This window comes from Macaca thibetana, chromosome 14, assembly GCF_024542745.1.
Source record: "Macaca thibetana thibetana isolate TM-01 chromosome 14, ASM2454274v1, whole genome shotgun sequence".
Classification (NCBI taxonomy): domain Eukaryota; kingdom Metazoa; phylum Chordata; class Mammalia; order Primates; family Cercopithecidae; genus Macaca; species Macaca thibetana.
The window spans coordinates 86,321,392-86,346,178 of NC_065591.1; the positions used below are offsets into that span (position 1 = coordinate 86,321,392).

Below are 24,787 nucleotides of genomic sequence, written 5' to 3' on the forward strand. Positions count from 1 at the left end.
AACTGAATACCCCATTTTTCTAAGAGATAGTTCAATTATTTTTTTCTCTCTCTTCTTTTCTCTTTTCTCCTTTCCCCCACTTTCTACTTAGTTCTTTAGAAATGCAATTATAGTCTATTACTTCCTCTTCATCAGACACTCCCTAAAGGGGCAGTTCATCTAACTATGTGCTTGGAAGCTCCAGAGTGAAACTGTCACCCACCAGGGGGCTGCCTCTAGAGATACCAGTCAATTTACAACCCAAAGTCCCAGTATGAAACTCTCTCCAACCTAAAGAGTTTTCAGCCACCTTTATAGCCTATTTCTTCCCATGAAGATGCCAATTCAACTGCCTGGTAGATAAAACTAACACGCAGACCCCCTACTTGCTCGCTTCCTCCCCTGCATGCCCTTCCTGATAGGTCCCCTTTAAAAGCCTCCACTTTCTGCCGCAAAGGGGGAAGCAGTACCCTTAAGGTAGGAAGCCTGTATTTCTTCCCCTAAGTTAGCTTTGGAATAAAAAGTCACTTTCTTTACACCACACCTTGCTCTTGTTAATTGGACTTTGCAAGCAGCAAGTGACTGAACCTGCATTTTAGTTACAAGCGTGTATCACCTGATTGGTCCAAGAAACCCTCAAATTTAGCTTAAAGTGGTCTAAGACCTGTGGTGCCCTACAAACCTAGAGAAACAAACATGAATCTTCTCTGGATGAAGATGGCTTCATCCAAGGTCTCAAATTATTCCTGCTGATAATTTTCTAGGGACAGTAAATAACAAAGCATGAAAGGAAATAAGTCACCATAAACGAGAACCAACAGAAACAGACAACAGAAAGAGGCCAAAGACATTCAGACACTAGGTTATTAGATACAAAATAACAAAAACAATCCTTACTGTGTACACATGAAAAATTAAAAACAGGCCTAAAAATATCTTCAGAAAACTTCTAAAAAGTATTAAAAGTGACAAAGCATATTTTAATTAAAGCTAACATGACATCATGACATGAAGCCAGCTGACAATGATGTATAGAACTTTTAGATTTTTTTTTTTTTTTTTTTTTTTGAGACGGAGTCTCACTCTGTAGTCCAGGCTGGAGTGCAGTGGCACGATCTCAGCTCATTGCAAGATCTGCCTCCCAGGTTCATGCCATTCTCCTGCCTCAGCCTCCCGAGTAGCTGGGACTATAGGCACTCACCACCACACCCGGCTAATTTTTTTTTTTTGTATTTTTAGTAGAGATTAGGTTTCACTGTGTTAGACAGGATGGTCTTGATCTTCTGACCTCGTGATCTGCCTGCCTCAGGCTCCCAAAGTGCTGGGATTACAGGCGTGAGCCATGTATCCAGCGGTGACAGAGCATATTTTAAAAGAACCAAATAGGCTGGGTGCACATCTGTAATCCCAGCAACTCAGCAGGCTAAGGCAGGAAAATTGTTTGAACCCAGGAGGCAGAGGATGCAGTGAGCCAAGATGATGCCACTGCACTCCAGCCTAGGCGACAGAGAGAGACTCTGTCTCAAAAAAAAAAAAAAAGTGATCAGAAATAATTACTCAGAATGTAGCACAGAAAGAGAAAACAGAAAATACAAGTCATGCGAGGACAGAATAAAAAGGTCTTATATTTAACTGAAGACTCAGAAGGAAGGAGAATAAGAATAGCATAGAGGTAATACCTGAAGGGATAATGGCTAAGGATTTTTTAGAAGTGATGGAAGATACCAGTTCAGAGATTCATGAAGCCCAGTAAATCCTAAGCAGGATAAACAAGAATACTGTCTTTAGATTGATCACAGTGATACTGCCGAACACCAAAAACAGCAAGCGGAGGGAAAAACATTTTTTTTTAAAAAAAAACAAAAACCAACAAGCTTAACTAATAACTGATTTCTTAATTACAATGGAAACTCAAAGACTCACTTTAAGTGATGAAGTCTACCCACTGAAGTCAAGGAAAACGTCACATAAAACAAGCCAGGACACTGGATTCCACAGGGCAGAAAAAACAAAAACAAAAACAAGACAGGACAAAAAAAGGCGATTTGGGCTAAGGTAAAGGTGGATAATCCACATCTATGACTGTCGATTGCATGCTAACCAATTTTGGTGGTTTAACATGGAAGTGTTCATTATTTTATTCACTCTTTTTCTATGTTCCTGTTTCCTCATTTTTAATACTAATAACACTTGATGAATGCCTACTACATGCCAGGCTTTTTGATCATTTAATCTTCAGAATAACCCAATACAATAGAGGTTATTATTCCCAATCATATCTAAACAAACTAGGAGAGTGACTGAGTTGTCTCAAGTCACAAAGCTGTCATTTGCTGAATGCAAGGTTGAACTCAGCATGAATCCTTTACAATTTTCCAGGCTGCCTTTTCTTTCTTTCTTTTTTCCTCTCTGCTTTTATATTAAACCTACCAAGAATGGAACAGCATCTTTCCAGACACCATTTCCTAAATGGCAATAAAGACAACATGCTTGTGAAGCAAAAAGCTAAGGATCTTAGCTGGCTCTTCTGAAGTACTAAATAATACTGGGTAAAAATATAGCAATGGAATTTTTTGGTAAGGTTTGAGTCATTTAATCAACCTGATTTTATATCTTTTCTTCAATATCAGCTGTCATTTGATAAATGTTGAAAATTCCTTTAATGGAGTGATACTTACTTCCAAGGCAAATTAGTCCATCTTTACATTAATTACATAGGTTATTATGTATAATGCAAAAATTCCTCTATGGAGAACCAGTAGCTAGGTCTCTAATCTTATCTTGTTCTGGAAATTAGTACAGTGGTCAGCTATTGGTTGTGGAGTCCAGAGAATGTGAGATCATTCTCAGATCTGGTACTGACAAGTTATGAGATCTAGGGTAAGCTACCCATCTTTGTAAAGCCTCAGTTTCCTTTTCTGTAAAACATAAATAATATAGTAAGTACCTGCTCCACAGACCTGTTAAGAGGCATGCAGTTTCATAAATATTAGCCATTATTGCTACTATTAGTGGTTTTATCAACTCAGGGCAAAACTGCTTGGCTTAGTTCCCCCACACATAAAACAGGGGAACACAGTTGTTCTTAAATCTTTTAGGTCCATTCTATGAGAAACTTAAATCAGTATGTGTCTAGCTATACCCATCCATCCCCATTGGGCCAGAAGTTCTTAAGCTGGAGAACACAATGCGCTTCATGGGAGTGGCTGAACCCTTTGAAATTGGGTGCAACTGCATGTGAGTACTTATTTAAGGAGAGAAGACATAGCTTTCATCAGATTTTTAGAGAATCCATAAGCCAAAATAGATTAAAAAGCATTGCCTTTGGGACTAAAATCAAATCTAATTCATTCCACATTTTATATGATAGAACATTATCTACATAAAGATCTGAATCTTTCCCAGGTTAGATATCCTAAGTTTCTTCAACCTCTTTTTTTTTTTTTTTGAGATGCTCTGTCACCCAGTGCAGTAGCATGATCTCAGTTCACTGCAACCTTCGCCTCCCTGGTTCAAGTATTCTCCTGCCTCAGCTTTCCTAGTAGCTGGGACCACAGGTACATGCTGCCATGCCCGGATAATTTTTTGTATTTTTAGTAGGGGACAGGGTTTTACCTTGTTGCCCAGGCTGGTTTCGAACTCCTGAGCTCAGGCAATCCACCCGCCTCAACCTCCCAAAGTGGTAGGATTACAGGCACGAGCCACTGCGCCTGGCCAACCATTTCTTATATTATTTGGTATCTCTTCTGAATGATCATATATAGTTGACAGTCTCTTTGAAATATAATTCCAAAGAGGAGTACAGTATTCTTGGCAAGTTATGTCCAATTTAGTACATAGGGAGAATTCCTTGCTGTGCAAGCTTGTCCAACCCACCTCATTTTGTTGTTTTTGTTCCATTTTCTTTTGTTTTAGGCTTTTAGCAGCCTGAAGCCATGGTTTTTAGTTTCTGTCGCTAGTGATACGAGGAAAAGAGGGATGAGAAAAGGGCTTTACTGGCCCAACCAGAAAGAGAAACTAAGAACCCATGACTGTATTCTCTCCCTTGGACACCCCTGCAAGACTCATTAAATACTGTTTAAGACATCAATAGATTTGGACAGTTGGGTCTTCCTGCATAACTCTTACTGACCTAAGTCTTTTTCACCTGGGTTGCTGTTAAACTCATATACCTCTCACAGCTCTATCTGTGCAGCTGTCTTTTTGGACATAAATGCGGTTTATGCTGCCCTTGAGAAACTTCATCTTCTGAGAATTAGTTCAGCTCCCCAGTTTGTCAACAATTAATCCTAGCTATAAGATTATAAACATTATAATATTTAATAAATTAATATTTATAAATGTTATAAAAGTGAAACAACCTCAAATAACAAATATAAATAATATACATATGAATATATTCTAAACGCTAGGTAGAAAAAAGTATCACCACCTATCTTAACGCATACTTTTTGTAAATATGACTAACATTTTAGGCTGATTTCATAATCTACAATATCAAAAACAGTTAAACAGATCCCCTTGAGGACAATTTTTAGACCATAGGATTATACAGAAATTAATTCCAAGGGCCTAGCCATAATTTCTCTTAAGTATAGGTCACATGACTTCTCTATATGGAAAGCAGAGACTGATAGGGCAGCATGGGGGAAGCAAGGAAACAGTAGAGACAGCTCCTCTCTCTTTCGACCACTGTCCATATAGCGACCAACTACTTCACTTTCCTCTTTCCAGGATCTCTCCACCAAACAGAAACAACATTTGTCTGAAAGTAAGAAATTATAAAACCTAATTTTTTTGTTGTTTTGTTTTGTCTTTTTTTTTTTTTTGAGACGGAGTCTCACTTTGTCACCAGGCTGGAGTGCAGTGGCACAATCTTGGCTCACTGCAACCTCCACCTCCTGGGTTCAAGCGATTCTCCTGCCTCAGCTTCCTGAGTAGCTGGGACTACAGGCATGCACCACCACGCCCAGCTGATTTTTGTATTTTCAGTAGACAGGGTTTCACCATGTTGGCCAGGCTGGTCTCGATCTCCTGACCTTGTGATCTGCCTGCCTCGGCCTCCCAAAGTGTTGGGATTACAGGTGTGAGCCACCGTGCCTGGCCTATAAAACATAATTTTAAAAGCTTACCCTCTTCAGTAACTCTAATGCATAGCAAACATCTTTTAAAAAATAATTTATCCTGTGATCCTAATTGCCCTTTTAACTTTCCAATGATGGCAACACAAATAAGGGCTACTAATGGTGATTACCTTGGTCTTCCTAATGTTGGAATTTATAAATAATCACTTGCAGTCTATACTCACCATCTATAATAGACATATTTCTAGATGCTGACACAGCAGTCTTTGAGTTCCTGCTACGCGTAGAAGTCTCCAGACCAGTGTCTGCTGTTAGAAAAATAAACAGTCAATGTACAAGCCCATCAGCAGCTAAGGTTTATTTCATACAACAACAAAAAATGAAAGTTAAATAAGTCTATGTCAAATAGTTTGTCTGTAAAAAGCTAGACATATATATAAGAACAAACATCTAGAGTCTGACCAATTTTCAGAGACTATTCTTTTAGGCCACACTTTAGTTTATCTAATTTAATTTATCCAATTAAAATGTAAGGAAATAGGCCAGGCGTGGTAGCTCACGCCTGTAATCCTAGCATTTTGGGAGGCAGAGGTGGGAGGATCACTTGAGGTCAAGAGTTCAAGACTAGCCTGGCCAGCATGGTGAAACCCCATCTCTACTAAAAATACAAAAATTAACTGGGCGTGATGATGGGTCCCTGTAATCCCAGCTACCTGGGAGGCTGAGCCAGGGGAATTGCTTGAACCCGGGAGGCAGAAGTTGCAGTGAGCTGAAATCGCACCACTGCACTCCAGCCTGGGCAACAGAGCAAAGACAAGACTCCATCTCAAAAAAAATTAAAAAACAAAAATAAAAATTTTTAAGGAAAAATTTTGTAAATATGAGAATAGTGAAAATAATCATCAGTAAAAGATGAGGATTTCTCTCCCTGGAGATTTTAAACCAAATTAATATTCATTTCATCAGCTTAAAATTCCTATGGATGCATATTTAATAAAAAGAATTTTAAAAAATCTTTAGAGATGAATTGACATAATGTGTGAGAAAGTCACTGAATGACCATTTTCTACTGGCATGAACTATTTAATGACAATAGTCTCACAGTAAATACAATGATGACAATGTTAATGACTAGTTTTAGAAATCAAATTGGGGGCAGTTTTCCTTCTTAAATCGACTTTATTATAAAGACTACTTGGTAAGCATGTGGGTATTTGTATCTTATGACAGTAACAAACATAATAATTGTATGATCTGGAGTTTTCCTCCTGTTGCCAAAGGCTTTTAGCTAACTATTTTCTTTAACAACTCATATTTGCCTACTACTTTGTATATGTGAGAATACATATGACATTAAATGTACCCAAAAGGTACTATGTGACAAATACAATGAAGCTTTTATAAGGTATGTGCTAAGAACAATTAAAACCCTAAGTGCATGTGGCCATTCAAAATTTATTTAAGTAAAAGACACGTGTCAGAACTGCCTGAAAGACCGTCTTATATATTCTAAAAATAGATTTTTTAAAGAACCATGTTTTAGAAATAAAAACATAATTCAACTCTGACGAGATCTAATTCTGTATTTTCCACTCAACTGCCAAGTGTGAATATGCACAGGACTGAACTCAGCGCTCACCTCTTCCTCTTTGAGACCCTCCTCTTGATGCTGAATTCTGCCCTCTTCCGCCTCTTCGACCTCTTCCTCGGCCTCTTCCTTTGTTGGTTGCTGCTGAGATGCTATCATCAGAGTCATTAGCCATCTGTTCTGCTAAATCTATACTCATAAGGTCATCAGCACTAAAGGCAGAGGCAGACTCCTCTGACTGAGATCTGAGCGCTCTGGCCCTGGTCATAGCCTAAGGGGGAGAAGAAAGAGAAAGCACACACAAGGAGATAATGTATCATCCTAAAAATCATTAATTTAGGCATTGACATGAAGTAATCATACTATAAGAACATAAAGGAGGCTGACAGTGGCTCACGCCTGTAATCTCAGCACTTTGGGAGGTCGAGGCGGGAGGATCGCTTGCACCCAAGCTTTCGAGACAAGCCTGGGCAACACGCAAAACCCTGTCTCTACAAAAAAAAAAAAAAAAAATTAGTCAGGCATGGTGGTGCACACCTGTAGTCCCAGCTACACAGGAGGCTGAGGCAGGAGGATCACTTGAGCCTAGGAGATAGAGGCTGTGTGAGCTATGATCACACCACTGCACTCCAGCTTGGGTGACAAAGAGAGACCCTGTCTCAAAAATAAAAATAAAAATAAAAAATACTTATATGTGTGTAAAGGAGAACATCCCCACCAATCAAATTTAATACTTATTATCCTGTCAGATCAATCCACCATACTACCCATGAGACCCTTTGAAAAGATTTACCAAGAAAAACAAAATTTCACAGAATCAAAATTTTCAGAACTAGAAGGAATACTGGCAATCATCCCTAATTCAATACCATATTTGACAGTAACAGACTGTTACTGAGCTACTTTGAGCTACTTTTTAGAATTGGCTCCTAGGAAATTTGAGCTACTTTTTAGAATTGGCTCCTAGGAAATAATAAGAAAAAAACTTACAAAAAATAGCTGTTATCTCTGGGCAGTAAAATTTTAGGATGCTTTTGTTTTTTGTTCTTGAGTATTACATATTTTCTATATTACGCTTTTTCTAAAAAACTAGTTTTATAATCAGAAAAAACATGAGCAACAATCTCTCACAAATATATGGTAAAGAGAATTAAGGGCTGGGTGTGGCAGCTCACACCTTGTAATCCCAGCACTTTGGGAGGCCTAGGTGGGTGGATTGCTTGAGATCGGGAGTTAGGGACCAGCCTGGGCAACATGGCGAGACCCTGTCTCTACAAAAAATACAAAAACAAACAAACAAACAAAAAAATTAGCCAGGTGTGAAGGCATGCGCCTGTAGTCCCAGCTACTTGAGAGGCTGAGGTGGGAGGATTGTGCAAGCCTGGGGGAAGCAGCGGGGAGGGGAGTTGTTGCAGTGAGCTGAGATTGCACCACTGCACTTCAGCCTAGGTGACAGAGTGAGACCTTGTCCAAAAAAAAAAAAAAAAAAAAAAAAAAAAAGAAAGAAACGGAAGAATTAAGGAGAATACATCAATTGAAAGCCTAAGAAGGAATAAACACCTTAGGACCAAGAACATGCCATGCATTCTTAATTTGGTAAGAATCCATTTAGAAAAGACAAGGTTGAGACTTAACCAAATATTCTAACTCTAAAATGAATAGAGACTTAAGATAGAATAGGGGGCCGCCGTGGCTTAAGCCTGTAATCCTAGCACTTTGGGAGGCCGAGGTGGGTGGATCATGAGTTCAAGGGATTGAGACCATCCTGGCCAACATGGTGAAACCCTGTCTCTACTAAAATTACAAAAATTAGCTAGGTGTGGTGGCACGTGCCCTATAATCCCAGCTACTTGGGAGGCTGAGGCAGGAGAATCGCCTGAACCCGGGAGGCAGAGGTTGCAGTGAGCCGAGATGGCGCCACTGCACTCCAGCCTCGCAACAGAGCGAGACTGTCTCCAAAAAATAAAATAAAATATAAATAAAAGCAAATTTGCCTTGATCTTCCCTTAAACCAATCAAAAGGTAATAAGAGAATAAAAACAAAATACAATTTCCATAAAATGAGAAAACAGTTCCAACCCCCAAACACACAAACTCTTCTATAAAGAAGAGTTAATGAATATGACAAATATTTGACCTGGCTAAGGGAGAAAGGTGAGAAGAGTTTCAGGTATTGTAGAGCTCTCCAAAATTGATATATAAATCCCAAGAGGACATGACAGCAGTCCCTCATGCTTGGAATGGCAGTTCTGGGTCTAAGAATAGTTGACCAGAACATTGCTAAGCTCTGTGATACCATGAAGTAAGGAGACCCAGGGCTAAATGAGGAGATGTGAACAAGGCGGGCAGCGTAAAGTGGGAGTGAAGTGGCAACTTCATGATGAGATGATCTCAGTTGAGGTGAAATCACAGCTAACTCACTACATGCAGGGTTCAATATGGCATTACAAGCCAAAAGGAAAACACTTTAGGAAATACAACAAAAAATATAAGAAACAACAGTGATTTCAATTCATCTTTCCTGTCCCACATAAAATACAGTTAATCCTCATTATTCATTAATTCTATATTTGCAAATTCACTTACTTGCCAAAATTTATCTGTAACCCTAAAAATCAATACTCACGATACTTTTGGCATCATTTGTGGAGACGCACAGAGCAGTAAATATTTTGAATTGCTTGACACACACATTCCCAGCTGAGGCTGAACAATGAGCCACTCTGCCTTCTTGTTTCCACTTGTGTACTTTAAATAAGGGTTCTTTCTGTGACAGTCAGTCATGCACTGCTTAATGATGGATGCCTCATGAGAAATGTGTCATCAGGTGATTTCATCATCATGCAAACATCATAGTATGTACTTACACAAAGCTAAATGGTATAGGCCACTACAAACCTAGACTATAGGAGATAGCCTATTGCTCCTTGGCTACAAACCTGTACAACATGTTACTATACTGAACACTGCAGGCAATTATAACACCATAGCTATGTATTTGTATATCTAAGCATATCTCAAAAGAAAAGATATAGTAAAAATACGGTATCATAATCTCATGGGACCACCACTGGATATGCAGTCTGACATTGACCAAAATGATGTATGTGGCACATTATTGCATTTTTTGCATTTTCGCACTTTTGCTTTGGTAACGTGGTGTTTAAAATGACCTCCCCACAACATGTTTAGTGTTCATTCCTACATGCAAAAAGGCTGCAATATGACTTTTGGAGGAAAAAATGTACATTAGATAAACTTCATTCAAGTATAAGTCAAAGTGCTACTGCCTGTAAGTTCGATGCTAATGAATCATACGTTAAATACAGTATCTTTAAACAGAAACACATTAAAAAGATCATGTATTGATCAGCTGACGAAAACATTACCAGTGGCTCACAGAAACCTAATTTTGTATTTCCCCTAGGAGCAATGATTCACTATTTGCTAATTCTGTGCTGAAAGTGACTTTATACAACAAAACTACCACAAATAACAGGAACCAGCTGTATGTTTTTAGAAAGTAGACTTAAGAGAAAAAAAGATGACCTAAATCACATAATTAATAAGATAGATTTAATTGATAAATGTTGAATTCTATACACTGAAAATTAATAATATACTTCAAGACCCCATGAAACATTTTAGCTGATATATAACAGGGTGCAAAGAAAAATCTCAATACATTTTTGAGAGGAGAAATAAATTTATCACAATGTCTAATCATCCTGCAATAAAAAATTAATAATAATAAAGTAAAAACCTGCTTCCTGAAAACAAACCAGTCAAAACTATAAAACAAAATGAAAGTTGTGGAACATCTAGAAAATCATAACAAGAATATTGCACATCACAACATATGAGAGAGCTAAAGCAATGCTTATAAGAAAGCTATAGCCTGCTAAGAATGAATGTAAATAAGTTAATTCTGTATTCAAAAAGTTAGGAGAAACAATATAAAGCCTATCCAAGTATTAGAATGAAGATAAAACCATATATTAATAGAGTTTAAACAAAAACACATTAGAATGGATAAATATAAGCACTGGTCCTTTGGGACAAAACAATAATAATATTAATAAAAATTACAAACCTTTAAAGAAAGGAAGAAAACACAAATACACATCATTAGAAATAAGAGGGGATGGGCGTAGAGGCTCACATCTCTAATCCTAGCCCTACAGGTGTAGAGGCTCACATCTCTAATCCCCATACTTTGGGAGGCCAAGTCAGGAAGATCACTTAAGCCCTGGAGTTAGAGACCAGCCTGGGCAACATAATGAGACTCTGTCTATAGAAAAAAAAAACTTAAAAATTAGCTGGGAGTGGTAGCACACTACAGAGCGAGATCTTGTCTCGAAAAAAAAAAGAAATAAGAACGGGAGGGAAGACCCAAGACTTATGAGAGAATAGTCAATTCTAAACAATCTGGAAAATGAATAACTTAATCTGATCCAAGAGGGGGAATAAACCAATTATCAAAGAAAATTTTGAGAAAATTATTAAAAGAAAAATACTCCCAAAAAAGGATCACAATCAGAAAGTTTCATAGGTAAATTCTACCAAACTTTAAAAAAACAGATAAGCCCACTGCTATTTCAAATAGTGCCAGAGCATACAGAAAGGCAGCTTCCAAACTGTTTTCACAATGCCAGCATGACTCAGTACTGACAAAGAACTGCATACACAAAAAGAAAATTACAGAATCTTATTTATGATTATGAAAGCAAACAAAGACTCCAGAAGCATATGGAAAGACCAATATATCCATTACCAGGGGATTTACAAAGTGATACCAAGATATGTCGATAATAAGCTATGCACATAATAATATAATTCACTATATTAATATAACAAAGAAAAAAAAAACCCACAAAATCAGAACCATGTAATTCACCAACCATTCCTGATTTAAACAAATAAGCTGAGGAATAAGTGGATACTTTCTTTATGTGTCAAAAACCCTAAACATGCTATATTATGATGTGTATGTATCCAGAGAGAGAAACAGAGGGCACACACACACAAATGTGTTCAAGTGAGTGCTCTTACAAATTAATTAGAGAAAGACCAATACTTGGCCGGGCGCGGTTGCTCACGCCTGTAATCCCAGCATTTTGGGAGGCCGAGGCAGGTGGATCACCTAAGGTAAGGAGTTTCAGACCAGCCTGACCAACATGGTAAAACCCTGACTCTACTAAAAATACAAAAATTAGCTGGGCATGGTGGCACACGCTAGCTACTTGGGAGGCTGAGGCACGAGAATCACCTGAACCCAGGAGGTGGAGGTTGTAGTGAGCTGAGATCACGCCACTGCACTCCAGCCTGGGTGACAGAGTGAGACTTTGCCTCAAAAAAAAAAAAGACCAATACCCACTCAAAAGAGAAAACGCGACCATGTGTTTCATATAAATACAAAGGATTTATAAACATAAAAATTACTCAGACTCATTAGTTTAAAAAAGTAGTTATGAATTAAAAACAACAGTAGGAAATAATTTCTTACCCCTTAGACTTGTAGAGATCAAAAGATACAGTAATACATCATGATGGTAAAGATGCACTCCCAAATACTACTGGTGAGAATATAAACTAGTTAAGACATCTTTGGACTAATGTGGCAGTATCTAGCAAAATTTAAAATAAATATGCCCTATTATGATGACTTCTTGGAATCAATTACTAACCATCATTTCTAAATTTTGTATTTTCTCTTTGTCTAAATACTGTATCTTCTTTTTTATCATCTCAAATATTATATTCAAATTGTATTTTAACTCTACCTTTCCTATGAAAACCAGAGTTTACTGTAATCTTTAGAATATATTACTTCTAAGAGCTTAATTCATGAGTGCAGGTCTAGAGCCAATGGCAAAAATGTTTCCATATACCTTGTGAGATTTGAAAATATACTATCCTACTGTTACACTTTTATTGTGGTAAAATATACACAACATAAACTTACTCTTTTTTTTTTTTTTACCATTTTTAGGTATAGTACAGTGACATTATGTACATTCACATGGTTATGCAATCATACCCCCATCCATCTATAGAACTCTCATCATCCCAAACTGAAACTCCATACCTATTCAACAGTAACTTCGCATTCCTCCCTCTCCCCAGTAACCACTATTCTACCATCTGTTTCTATGAATTTGACTACTCTAGGTAGTCATATAAGTAGAGTCATATAATATTTGCCCTTTTGCATCTGGCTTTTTTCACTCATGTTTTCAGAGTTTCATCCATGTTGTAGGATGTATCAGAATGTCATTCCTTTTTAAGGCTGAATAATACTCCATTGCATGCACATACCACATTTTGTTTATCCATCTATCTGTTCATGATCAACTGGGTTGTTTCTACTTTTTGGCTATTGTGAATCATGATGCTATGAACACTGGTGTACAAATGAGTTCCTGCTTTCAATTCTTTTGGTTATATACCTAGAAGTGAAATTGCTATATTACATGATAATTCTATGTTTAATTACTTTAGGAACTGCCATCCTGTTTACCTCAGTAGCTGCCCCATTTTTCATCCCCACCACCAATGTATATGGTTCCAATTTCTCCACATTCTTGCCGGAACTTGTTATTTTATGGTGTTTTAATAATGGCCATCCTAACGGGTGTGAAGTAGTATCTCATTGTGGTTTTGATTTGCATTTCTCTAATGTCTGGTGATCTTCAGTGACTTTTCATGTGCTATAATTTGTAAAGCTTCTTTGGAGAAATGTCTATTCAAGTCCTTTGCCCATTTTAAAAATTGGGTTTTTTTGTTATTGTTACTGTTGAGCTTTAGAAGTTTTAAAAATATATTCTGGTTATTAATCCCTTATCAGATGTATGATTTGCAAATATTTTCTCCCACTCTGTGGGTCACTTTTTCACTGTTGATAGTGCCTGGTATTGTATTTTGAAAGAAGGTATCAACCCACCTCAAATTCAGGTAGAACATAAAAAATCAGAGGCCAGGTAAACTAAGGACTATGGATAAGACCAAGAACAGTTTTTATATTTTTAAAGGGCCATTAATAAAAAAACAGACAAACAAACAAAAAAAACCCACAAGAATATGTGATAAAGACCATACATGGCCTGCAAAGCCTACTGGTTATTGTTTGCTCTTTTATTCAAACACAAATTTATCATTAAAAAAAAAATTTGAGAGTTTTTCTATGTGAACAAAATTTTTTTTTTTTTTTTTTTTGAGACAGGGTCTCGTTCTATCACCCAGGTTGGAGTGCAGTGGCATCATCTTGGCTCACTGCAACCTCTGCCTCCTGGGCTCAAGTGATCCTCCCAGTTAAGTCTCCTGAGTAGCTGGGACTACAGGTGGGAGACACCATGCCTGGCTAATTTTGTATTTTTTGTAGAGATGGGGTTTTGCCATGTTGCCCAAGCTGGTCTCAAACTCTTGAGCTCAAGAGATCCACCTGCCTCGGCCTCCCGAAGTGCTGAAATTACAGTTGAGTCACAATGCCCAGCCTAAAAGACTTTAAAGCATAATGTTTTTTCTCCAAATAGGAGAGCTAATAGTCTTGTTTGTCAGTGTAAGTAATTTAAGCATGGTGCTAGGATTCATATTCTAAGCCCAATGACTCTGCAAAGCTGTGAATTACAGCTTGGCAGAGTGTCAGACTCCATTACCTAAGTTCTAAATAGTATGCTGAAAACGAAAAAATATATATAATATCCTATGGTATGCTGAAAAATTACCTAGGAAGCCCCGATTACATTTTAGTCTTAAAATAAAGCTGAATGTCTGAACTCATATGTTATTTCTTCTGTAAAACTCCCATTTGAAATTTGCCAGAGCCTCTCCTACCTTCCTTGTATAAGACGTTCACTCTTACTCTTTTAAAAGCTTAATGAAAAATTGAGGTTTGTGGCTTCAAACATGAAGAACTCATTCAAACATAATGAAATATTTCTGTACCCTGTTAAATTGAAAGGGTTAATCAAATTTAAGCTGGATATTTAAGAACCAGGAATCATTTCTTCCTAGCATTATTCTTGCGATTTGGCAAACTATTTCTATTTTAAGTGCACCTTATAAGATGAATACAAATATAATAAACATGTTAAGGCATTTCTAATCTACAGCTTCTTTTCCTTAGCTTCCAAAAAACAACCTGTAAAAGATACAGTGGTTGCAACCATGCATATTTCAACAGTGATTCTGATGTGTTGCATGACAGTTTTAGAAGTTTTTCCTTTTTAGAAAACCATCCATTTGCAACGCACCAAATTAATATTATAATAATCTAAAATTCTGATAGGACACAGGATGATAGAAAAGTCTACACTTGGAGTCAGAAATATGTTCAAATTCTAGCCCCACTCTATATGACCTTGAGTCTGGTCTGAATCCTCATTTATAAAATGGGCACCTAGGAAAAGTAGTTCAACAAATATCTTCTTTACACAAATGTCTCTTATCTACTAAAATGAGAAAATCTTGTGGATACAGACCATAGCTTTTTTATATGTACAGTCCTAATATAAGGCAGAATATCTAACCCATAACAAGGACTACACAAAATGTTTGCTGAATGAAAGCAATCAAGACAAAACTAACAGTACATCACTTATAAGATAACTTTTAAATACTAGACAGCAATCATAAAACACGAAGGGCAATCGGAAAATAAGAAAATACATTTCAATCATAAATTCAACAAGTACCAGGTAGAAGCCCCAAATTTAAGTTAATGATTGCTAACTTGTAGTTTCAAACCTGCAACGAGACTGAGAAGACAGCGATGATGGTGCTTAAGCTAATTTTAATATTTTAGAATAGATAATATAAATTGTCTATTTATCCATGCTTGCTTAGTCATGGTTAACATTGCTAACCAAAACACTTTAAGTTTCTTTTTTGCCCAAAATAATATCAGCTCAGTAAGATAAGATTTTATCTATAAGATGCTCTGCTAACGAATAGATATTATTTTGAGTAATAGGGGCTTTTGTTGTATATATCCCCACACACATACAATTGAATAGGTTTTATTCATTTTTATTAATTTATTTTAGAGACAGGATGTCGCTCTGTTGCCCAGGCTAGAGTGCGGTGGTGCAATCATAGCTCACTGCAGCCTTGAACTCCTGGGCTCATGCAATCCCCTCTAACCTTAGCCTCTTGAGTAGCCAGGACTACAGGTGTGAGCCACTGCACTTGCTAAACAGGTTTTAGACAAAAGCAAAAGGGAAAAAGAGAGCAGAATATTTGTAGGGTGAACCGAAATCAATCAAAGGCAGCCATCCTAAGCCAACCCCAGCTCACTCCTATCCACCAGACCTATGGACTGACTATTCTAATTAAACCTACTGGTTATTCTAGTTTAAGAAAGTGACATATAAACACAGGAATTTACAGCAGAATAATTACCTCACGGACTTCATCATCTTCTTCATTAGTATTTTTTTGTCTGCTTTCTCTGAAACGACGTACCTAGATCATAACAGAGTAAATCACAAACATGTTGCCTATTCCAGTTATGTAAATATAAAACAAGGGGCTACAATTAAGAAATGCTTTATGTTATAAAACTTGCAAATTTAACAACCTGTCTCAAAAGAGTAAATAAATCATATTTTTCCAATTATTAACATTAAAATTGCACAATGTACTCTTAAAAAAAAAAAACTCATATTGACCAGACGCAAAATTGTATTACCTGCTGCCAAAATGTTTCACACCACTGAAAAAGTCTTTCTGACTGTAGACGAAAAATTCTAATACCCCATGGGTGTTACACTTCAGTAAACTAGTTAAAAACAAAAATATCTCCTTGACAAGGCTTGAAATATTTATTACATTGCAAATCACTCTCATGCACCTGGCTGCAAGACATCCAGGAGGCTCTGTGAAATGGGATCTGAAGTGGGTGGCCCCTGAAGATCCATTTTTATCAACAGTTAACTCGTGAAGGTTTGCTGACCATGGTCCTGGTATCAAGAAGGAGACTACAGGTTTCTTTTTTAATGGTTCCTGCTCACAAGGCTCTTATTATACAGCTATGTTTACATTCTTTAAGCCTATTTATTTAATAATCTACTCAGCACATATTTACTGAGCACCTTCAATGTGCCACATACTACCACAGAAACTGAGAACACAATTATTAACAAAACAGACAAAAACCTGCTCTCATGGAATCTATAATCAACTGATTACATGGGAGAGGGAACAGCAAATAAGACTCCAATGTAAGAGACTGGAGCAACGAGAGGAATCAACAAGACACCGAAAATATGCAGCCAGTGAGGCAGGAAGATAACAAGAGTCTGGTATCCTGAAATCCAATAAAAAACAAGTTTCAAGAGAAGGTCAAGTGAGATGTAAGATAGAAAACTGACAGTGGATTTAGCAATGGCAGTCACTGGTGATCCTGACAAGTGCAGCTTCACTAGAATGATGGGATCAAGAGCCTGAGTGGATAGATTTAACAGAAAACGGAGAGAGAAGAATGAGGCAGCAAATACAGAAATCTCTTTGAAGCAATTCTGCTCTAGAAGAGGAACAGAGAGCAGTAACTAAAGGAAAATGGGATTGAGAGTTTTGTTTCTTAAGCTGAAAGAAATAACAGCATGTTCGTTATGATTCAGTAAAGGAAAAATACAAGAATAACAATATTTTAAAAGATCACACAGCATTTAACAGTGCCTACGTAATATGTAGCATACCAAAGGTGCTAAGCCATTCATAGAAGAGAAATGAGAGTCAGAGTGGAAACATTGAACAGGCGCTATGTGTCCGACAGTATCCTAAGGATTTTACATGGATTAATTCTTTTAATCCTTACAACAACCTTGAAGAAGGGCCTATTACCATCACCATTTTATCCTCAGATGAGGATACTGAGGGATAGGTGGGTTTAGATAACTCAATGATGGGTACACAGCTAATAAGGGTTTTGATTTTGAACATGGGTGTCTGGTCCAGAGTCACCATGACTCACACACTCTCTCTCTCTCTCTCTCTCTCTCTCTCTCTCTCTCTCACACACACACACACACACACACACACACACACACACACACTCCACACAGACTTTGCTGCTCAGGAGTCATGATGTCACTCCAGGTGGGGATGGTCATGTTTTATATCTGGTATGTACCTGAGAAATCTATTTATGCTATAAATTAGCAAACCCAACACATTCAGAGTCATAGAGTGAATGGTTTTAGAGTGTGAACTGCCTGTCCTACCTCTGGAAGTACTTGGTATTAAATAATACTAGTAACACATTGACACCATAAGGCTTTAAGAGAACCATGTTAACAAAAAGCACTAAAACAAGGGAATGAGTTGTTTTTTTTTAAATAATGTTGTTTTGTTCTTCTGCTTAGGGAGAATCTGGGAAATACAGAAAGTGATCCCCTGTAATAAAACTACCTTGACATAACTGTTGATAATATATCTGGGATATTTTCTTTATTTACATGAACATACACGATTACATATAAAATAAAAATAATTGAGATTATACTACGCAGTTCATCTTTGAAATTCTTTTCCCAATTAACATTAGATTAGAAATATCTTCTCATGTTCTTCCAAAATGTCATTTTTAAGGGCTGTATAAAATTTTATATGGTATATGCACCAACATTTATTGTACCAAAACATTTCCAATTATTCCCCACTATGAACAACACTGAGATGAATCACTCCATACACAAATCTCTATCTCACTATTTTCGTAGGGAAATTTCCCAGGCTGAGTTAAAGGGTAAATCTTAAGTCTCTTAATATACACTGCCAAACTGCTTTTCAGCAAAGCTATTCAAAAGTAATACTACTACCAGCAGTGTGCTAGATACTATTTTTCTCAAATTGCTGCCAACTTGACAAACAAAAGATGTATTTCAGTTTCTTTGATTATCCTAGGCTAAACACCATTTTCATATGCTTATTAGCCATTTACATTTCTTTTATGAACCACCTACTCATGTCCTTTGTTCATTATTCTATCAAAATGTTTAATTATTTGTAAGATTTCTAAGAGCTCATTAATATTATATTAAGAATATTAACCTTTTTTTGCCCACATACAAATATTTTCATGTCAATATCTTTTAATTTTGTTTTTTGACAATGTGATATGCAAACATTTAAAATTTCTATGTAGTCAAGTCTAGACAGCTTTTCCTGTAATTCTTCCACTGCATCTTGTTTAGCAGAAATTTTCTAGATGAAATTCAAGATCTCAATCAAAACTTACTAAAAAAATTAAAATGAACAAAAGTTAGCATCCTATAAGGTTCATTTTAAAGCCCTTTCAGGATCTTCAAGAGAAGATACTACCCATGGGGAACAAAACACTTACTTAGTACCAACCATATGCAAGACTCTGTTCTAGGCATTTTCTACATTTTCTAATTTAATCTTCATTTTATCAATTCAATTTTATAAATGAGAAAAACTAAACAAATCAGAGAGGTTAAATAGTGATTTACCAGAAAAAAATCTCAGAGCTACTCTTAAAGAGAGACTATTTAAATACACCTAGACACTCAAATTAGCTACTTACCTCCTCATCGATTTTGTCCTCTAGGGCATCAATATGACGTTCTTTAAGAAATCGCTGTGTTTTTTCCAACTGGTATTTCACTAGTTCCTCAATGGCATCTTTCTCCTCCTTGTCCACAAATTCTTGTACTGCTTCACCCATCCCTCTTTCTGTTAGTAGTGAGAGCTGCACATTCTATAAGATACAAATCACTGGATGCAGAAATAGTATTTATTCTTTACAAAATAATTATAGATGAGCAAGGAAAATTACCAAGTATGTTACCAGAGAAAAACTATAATGAACAGTTGTAGTTAAGCCTACTAATATCAGGAATCAGAAAAAGCAAAGTCAAAACCAGAAAAGGGAGAGGAGTACAGGACAGGTGAAATGTAGAGGCCTGATGGCTAGGATATGGAGTTCAAAAATGGCAGCTATGATGAATAGAGATGAAATTAACCAGTGTGGTAGGCAAAATAAGAGCCCCCTAAAGATGTACACGTCTTAAACTCTGGGACCTGTGAATACATGGCAAAGGGGAATAAAGGTTGCTAATCAGCTGTCTGTAAAATAGGAAGACTATCAGAGACTATACAGGTGGGCCCAGTGTAATCATAAGGGTCCTGAAAAGCAGAAGAGGGAGGCAGATGGGAGCTGGAAGGAAAAATAACTCTGGGGAAATGGTTAGAGAGATACAACACTGCAAGATTTGAAGATAAAAGGGGATCAAGAGCCAAGGAACATAGTGGGCACCTCTAGAAGCTGGAAAAGGTAAGGAAATGGATTCTCTCTTAGAGCCTCCAAAAAGGAAGACCGCCATGCCAAAACTTGATTTCAGTCCTGTGTAAGATTTCTGACCTACACGACTGTAAGATAATAAATTTGTGTTGTTTTAAATCACTAAGTTTGTGGAAATTTGTTTCAGCACCAATAGGAAACTAATACAACTGGAGGATCTTAGAGTGGCATATACTCATGACAGTAAGTTTCAGTGGCTTCACCATCATGTGGCTGTCTTTGTTTGTAGAATAATTCTGAAATTACATCCAAATGTGAGAAAACTAAATCTGGATTGAGATCTTTGCAATAGAGATATAATTAACATTAATTAAACACTAATTTTCTTTGATGTGCAGCAACTGCAAATGAATGTAAATGTCACCCTGAGTTTCACTTAAGAATGTCCCTGATTTAAGTTAAAATTATTCATTTAGTTTAATAATTGCAACAGAGATACAAAGAAAGAGAATAACAACATCAATAATAACAGCTATATTAATAACAGTATTAATAACTAACATTAACCACTAATTATCCCTGCTGTGCGGCAACTGCAATTGAATGTAATTAATTGTCACCCTACTTCATAGAAACATTCTGAGGATTCATTTTGTTTAAACTGTCAACTAAACATATCCTAAATTAAAATCTGTTACTATAGGGTAGCCATTTTTCAAAATGTGAACTGTAAGAAATTACCTTCTCTGCAGTTTGAAAATACTGTTTTACAAGATCTTCTACCCTTAAAGTTGTTCCTTCTGAAGGTTTTGTGATAAGCTTCCCAAAGTTTATCTCTTCTCCTAGAAAAAAAGAAGTATATCAAAAAATAGCTTCTATCATAATGTTAAAGTGCCCATACTCATTGCAGTTGACAGTGGAGAAGGTAAGGCCAAACTTTATCAACTGCCAGCTTGCTCAACATGGTAAATTTTGAGGCAAAACAAGCCATTTTTGTTAATAGCCACAGTCTTTTCTCCACAGTCAGTATTTCTTGTCCATACCTCCAAGATAGGTGTCTTGTAGCTGTTCTCACTGGGTGAAGCACAGACTTCTGGAGGTCCTCAAGACCCATTCAGGAAGTAATAACGTCAAAAATACTTTCATAATAATCCTAAGATGTTATTTGCCTTTTTGCCACCTGCCATCATTGCTACACTGATGATGCAAAAAGCAATCGTGGGTACTGCTAGTGCCTTGTGATGGGTCAAGGTAGTAGCATAAAACTCTACTATGAACAGTAGACACGACCATGTACTCATAGCTCAATACACAACACCATTTTCACTTAAGAATGTCTCTGATTTAACAGCTAAAATTATTAATTTAATTAAATCTCAGCCCTTGAGCACATATCTTTTTAACATCCTGTGAGACAAAGGGGAAGTATGTTTAATGCACTTCTGCTGCATTACTAAGCAAGATGATTGTCTCAAAAACAGTAGGCACAGACTAGAAAGAGCACTCGGTAGGAAGTTAGGAAGCACAGAGTCCAGTATTTGCTCTGTCAATAACCCTTGTCAGGTAAATGCATGTTAAATGTCTACATGTAAAAACATAGGATCCCTGCCCATAAGAAAAATGACTATAATACAAGGTGGTAAGTGCTCTCGAGAATATAACACATAGAGAAAAAGCAATTAATTCTTTTCAAAGAAGGCAGAAAATCATGTATAGGTATCAAATGCAGCTGTTATTTGAATCAACACATCCTTCTAATCTATGTACAGTTTATTTGTTTTGGTTATTATTAGGATTGTTTCCTATGCCTATAAATCTGCTTATCCTTTCTATCATGTTATAAACAAAGAAACAACAATAGACCTCTTAACAAAAAAAAAGTTTTCAGAGAAAGTCTTCCATTTCTTTTTTGATATCCACAGGTTGAAAAATTATGACTATCTAGCCCTTTCCTAGCCAAGGGAAGCGGTGACAGACGGTACCTGGAAAATCGGGACACTTCCACCCTAATACTGTACTTTTCCAACTGTCTTAGCAAATGGCACACCAGGAAATTATATCCTGCGCCTGGCTCTGCTGCTCCCACACCCGCTGAGCCTTGCTCACTGCTAGTACAGTGGCCTTGGGGAGGAGTGTCCACCATTGCTGAGGCTTGAGTAGGTAAACAAAGCAGCCTGGAAGCTCGAACTGGGTGGAGCCCACTGCAGCTCAAGGAGGCCTGCCTGCCTCTGTAGACTCCACCTCTAGGGGCAGGGCATAGCTTAACAAAAGACAGCAGAAACTTCTGCAAACTTGAAAGTCCCTGTCTGACAGCTCTGAAGAGAGCAGTGGTTCCCCCAGCATGGAGTCTGAGCTCTGAGAATGGACAGACTGCCTCCTCAAGTGGGTTCCTGACCCCCGTGTAGCCTAACGTGAGACACCTGCCAGTAGGAGCCCTTTGACACGTCATACATCTGGGTGCCCCTCTGAGATGAAGTTTCCAGAGGAAGGATCAGGCAGCAACATTTGCTGTTCTGAAGTATTCACTGCTCTGCAGCCTCTGCTGGTGATACCCAGGCAAACAGGGTCTGGAGTGAACCTCCAACAAACTCCACAGACCTGCAGCTGACTGTTAGAAGAAAAACTAACAAACAGAAATTAATAGTATCAACATCAACAAAAAGGACATCCACACAAAAACCCATCTGTAGGTCACAATCTTCAAAGACCAAAGGTACACAAAACCACAAAGATGGGGAGAAACCAGAGCAGAAAAGCTGAAAGTTCTAAAAATCAGAGCGCCTCTTCTCCTCCAAAGGATCACAGCTCTTTGCCAGCAACAGAACAAAGCAAGACAGAGAATGATTTTGACGAGTTGACAGAAGTAGGCTTCAGAAGGTCGGTAATAACAAACTTCTCCGAGCTAAAGGAGGATGTTCGAACCCATCGCAAGGAAGCTAAAAACCTTGAAAAAAGATTAGATGAATGGTTAACTAGAATAAACAGTGTAGAGAAAAATTTAAATGACCTGATGGAGCTGAAAACCATGGCACGAGAACTATGTGACACATGTGCAAGCTTCAGTAGCCGATTCGATCAAGTGGAAGAAAGGGTATCAGTGATATATATGCACCGATACAGGAGCACCTAGATTCATAAGGCAAGTCCTTAGAGACCTACAAAGAGACTTAGACTCCCACACAATAATAATGGGAGACTTTAACACCCCACTGTCAACATTAGACACATCAACGAGACAGAAGGATAACAAGGATATCCTGGATGTGAACTCAGCTCTGCACCAAGCGGACCTAATAGACATCTACGGAACTCTCCACCACAGATCAACAGAATATACATTCTTCTCAGCACCACATCACACTTATTCCAAAATTGATCACATAGTTGGAAATAAAGCACTCCTCAGCAAACGGAAAAGAAGAGAAATCACAACAAACTGTCGCTGAGACCACAGTGCAATCAAACTAGAACTCAGGATTAAGAAACTCACTCAAAACCGCTCAACTACATGGAAACTGAACAACTTGCTCCTGAATGACTATGGGTAAATAACGAAATGAAGGCAGAAATAAAGATATCCTTTGAAACGAATGAGAAGACAGACACAACATATCAGAATCTCTGGGACACATTTAAAGCAGTCTGTAGAGGGAAATTTATAGCATTAAATGCCCACAAGAGAAGGCAGGAAAGATCTAAAATCAACAACCTAACATCACAATTAAAAGAACTAGAGAAGCAAGAGCAAACACATTCAAAAGTCAGCAGAAGGCAAGAAATAACTGAGATCTGAGCAGAACTGAAGGAGATAAAAACACAAAAAAACCCTTCAAAAAAATCAATGAATCCAGGAGCTGGTTTTTTAAAAAGATCAACAAACTTGATAGACCATTAGCAAGACTAATAAAGAAGAAAAGAGAGAAGAATCAAATAGACGCAATAAAAAATGATAAAGGGGTATCACCACCGATTACACAGAAATAGAAACTACCATCAGAGAATACTATAAACACCTGTACGTAAATAAACTAGAAAATCTAGAAGAAATGGATAAATTCCTGGACACATACACCCTCCCAAAACTAAACCAGGAAGAAGTTGAATCTCCGAATAGACCAATAATAGGCTCTGAAATTGAGGCAATAATTAATCGCCTACCAACCAAAAAAAGTCCAGGACCACATGGATTCACAGCTGAAGGCTACCACAGGTACAAAGAGGAGCTGGTACCATTCCTTCTGAAACTATTCCAATCAACAGAAAAAGAGGGAATCCTCCCTACCTCATTTTATGAGACCAGCATCATCCTGATATCAAAGCTTGGCAGAGACACAACAAAAAAAGGGAATTTCAGACCAATATCCCTGATGAACATTGATGCAAAAATCCTCAGTAAAATACTGGCAAACAAAATGCAGCGGCACATCAAAAAACTTATCCACCAAGATGAACTTGGCTTCATGCCTGGGATGCAAGGCTGGTTCAACATACGCAAATCAATAAACGTAATCCATCATATAAACAGAACCAAAGACAAAAACCACATGATTATCTCAATACACACAGAAAAGGCCTTTGACAAAATTCAACAGCCCTTCATGCTAAAAACTCTCAATAAACTAGGTATTGATGGGATGTATCTCAAAATAATAAGAGCTATTTATGACAAACCCACAGCCAATATCATACTAAATGGACAAAAACTGGAAGCATTCCCTTTGAAAACTGGCACAAGACAGGGATGCCCTCTCTCACCACTCCTATTCAACATAGTGTTGGAAGTTTTGGCCAGGGCAATCAGGCAGGAAAAAGAAATAAACAGTATTCAATTAGAAAGAGAGGAAGTCAAATTGTCCCTGTTTGCAGATGACA

At 37.4% G+C, this 24,787-nt stretch overlaps 1 protein-coding gene across 3 annotated transcripts in view; it reads right to left on the reverse strand.

Annotated features, from left to right (window-relative positions):
- The window catches only part of MRE11 (MRE11 homolog, double strand break repair nuclease), a 78,102-nt gene that overhangs the window by 20,214 nt on the left and 33,101 nt on the right, over window positions 1-24,787 (reverse strand). For 2 of the 3 annotated variants that reach the window (XM_050758905.1, XM_050758904.1), the window contains exons 12-16: window positions 20,657-20,757; window positions 19,199-19,372; window positions 16,051-16,113; window positions 6,703-6,922; window positions 5,288-5,371 (exon numbers count right to left, since the gene is read on the reverse strand). In XM_050758905.1, coding sequence (XP_050614862.1) covers window positions 5,288-5,371; window positions 6,703-6,922; window positions 16,051-16,113; window positions 19,199-19,372; window positions 20,657-20,757 — 642 coding nt within the window. The remainder of the gene's footprint in view (window positions 1-5,287; window positions 5,372-6,702; window positions 6,923-16,050; window positions 16,114-19,198; window positions 19,373-20,656; window positions 20,758-24,787) is intronic. The other variant, XM_050758906.1, reaches the window with a different exon arrangement.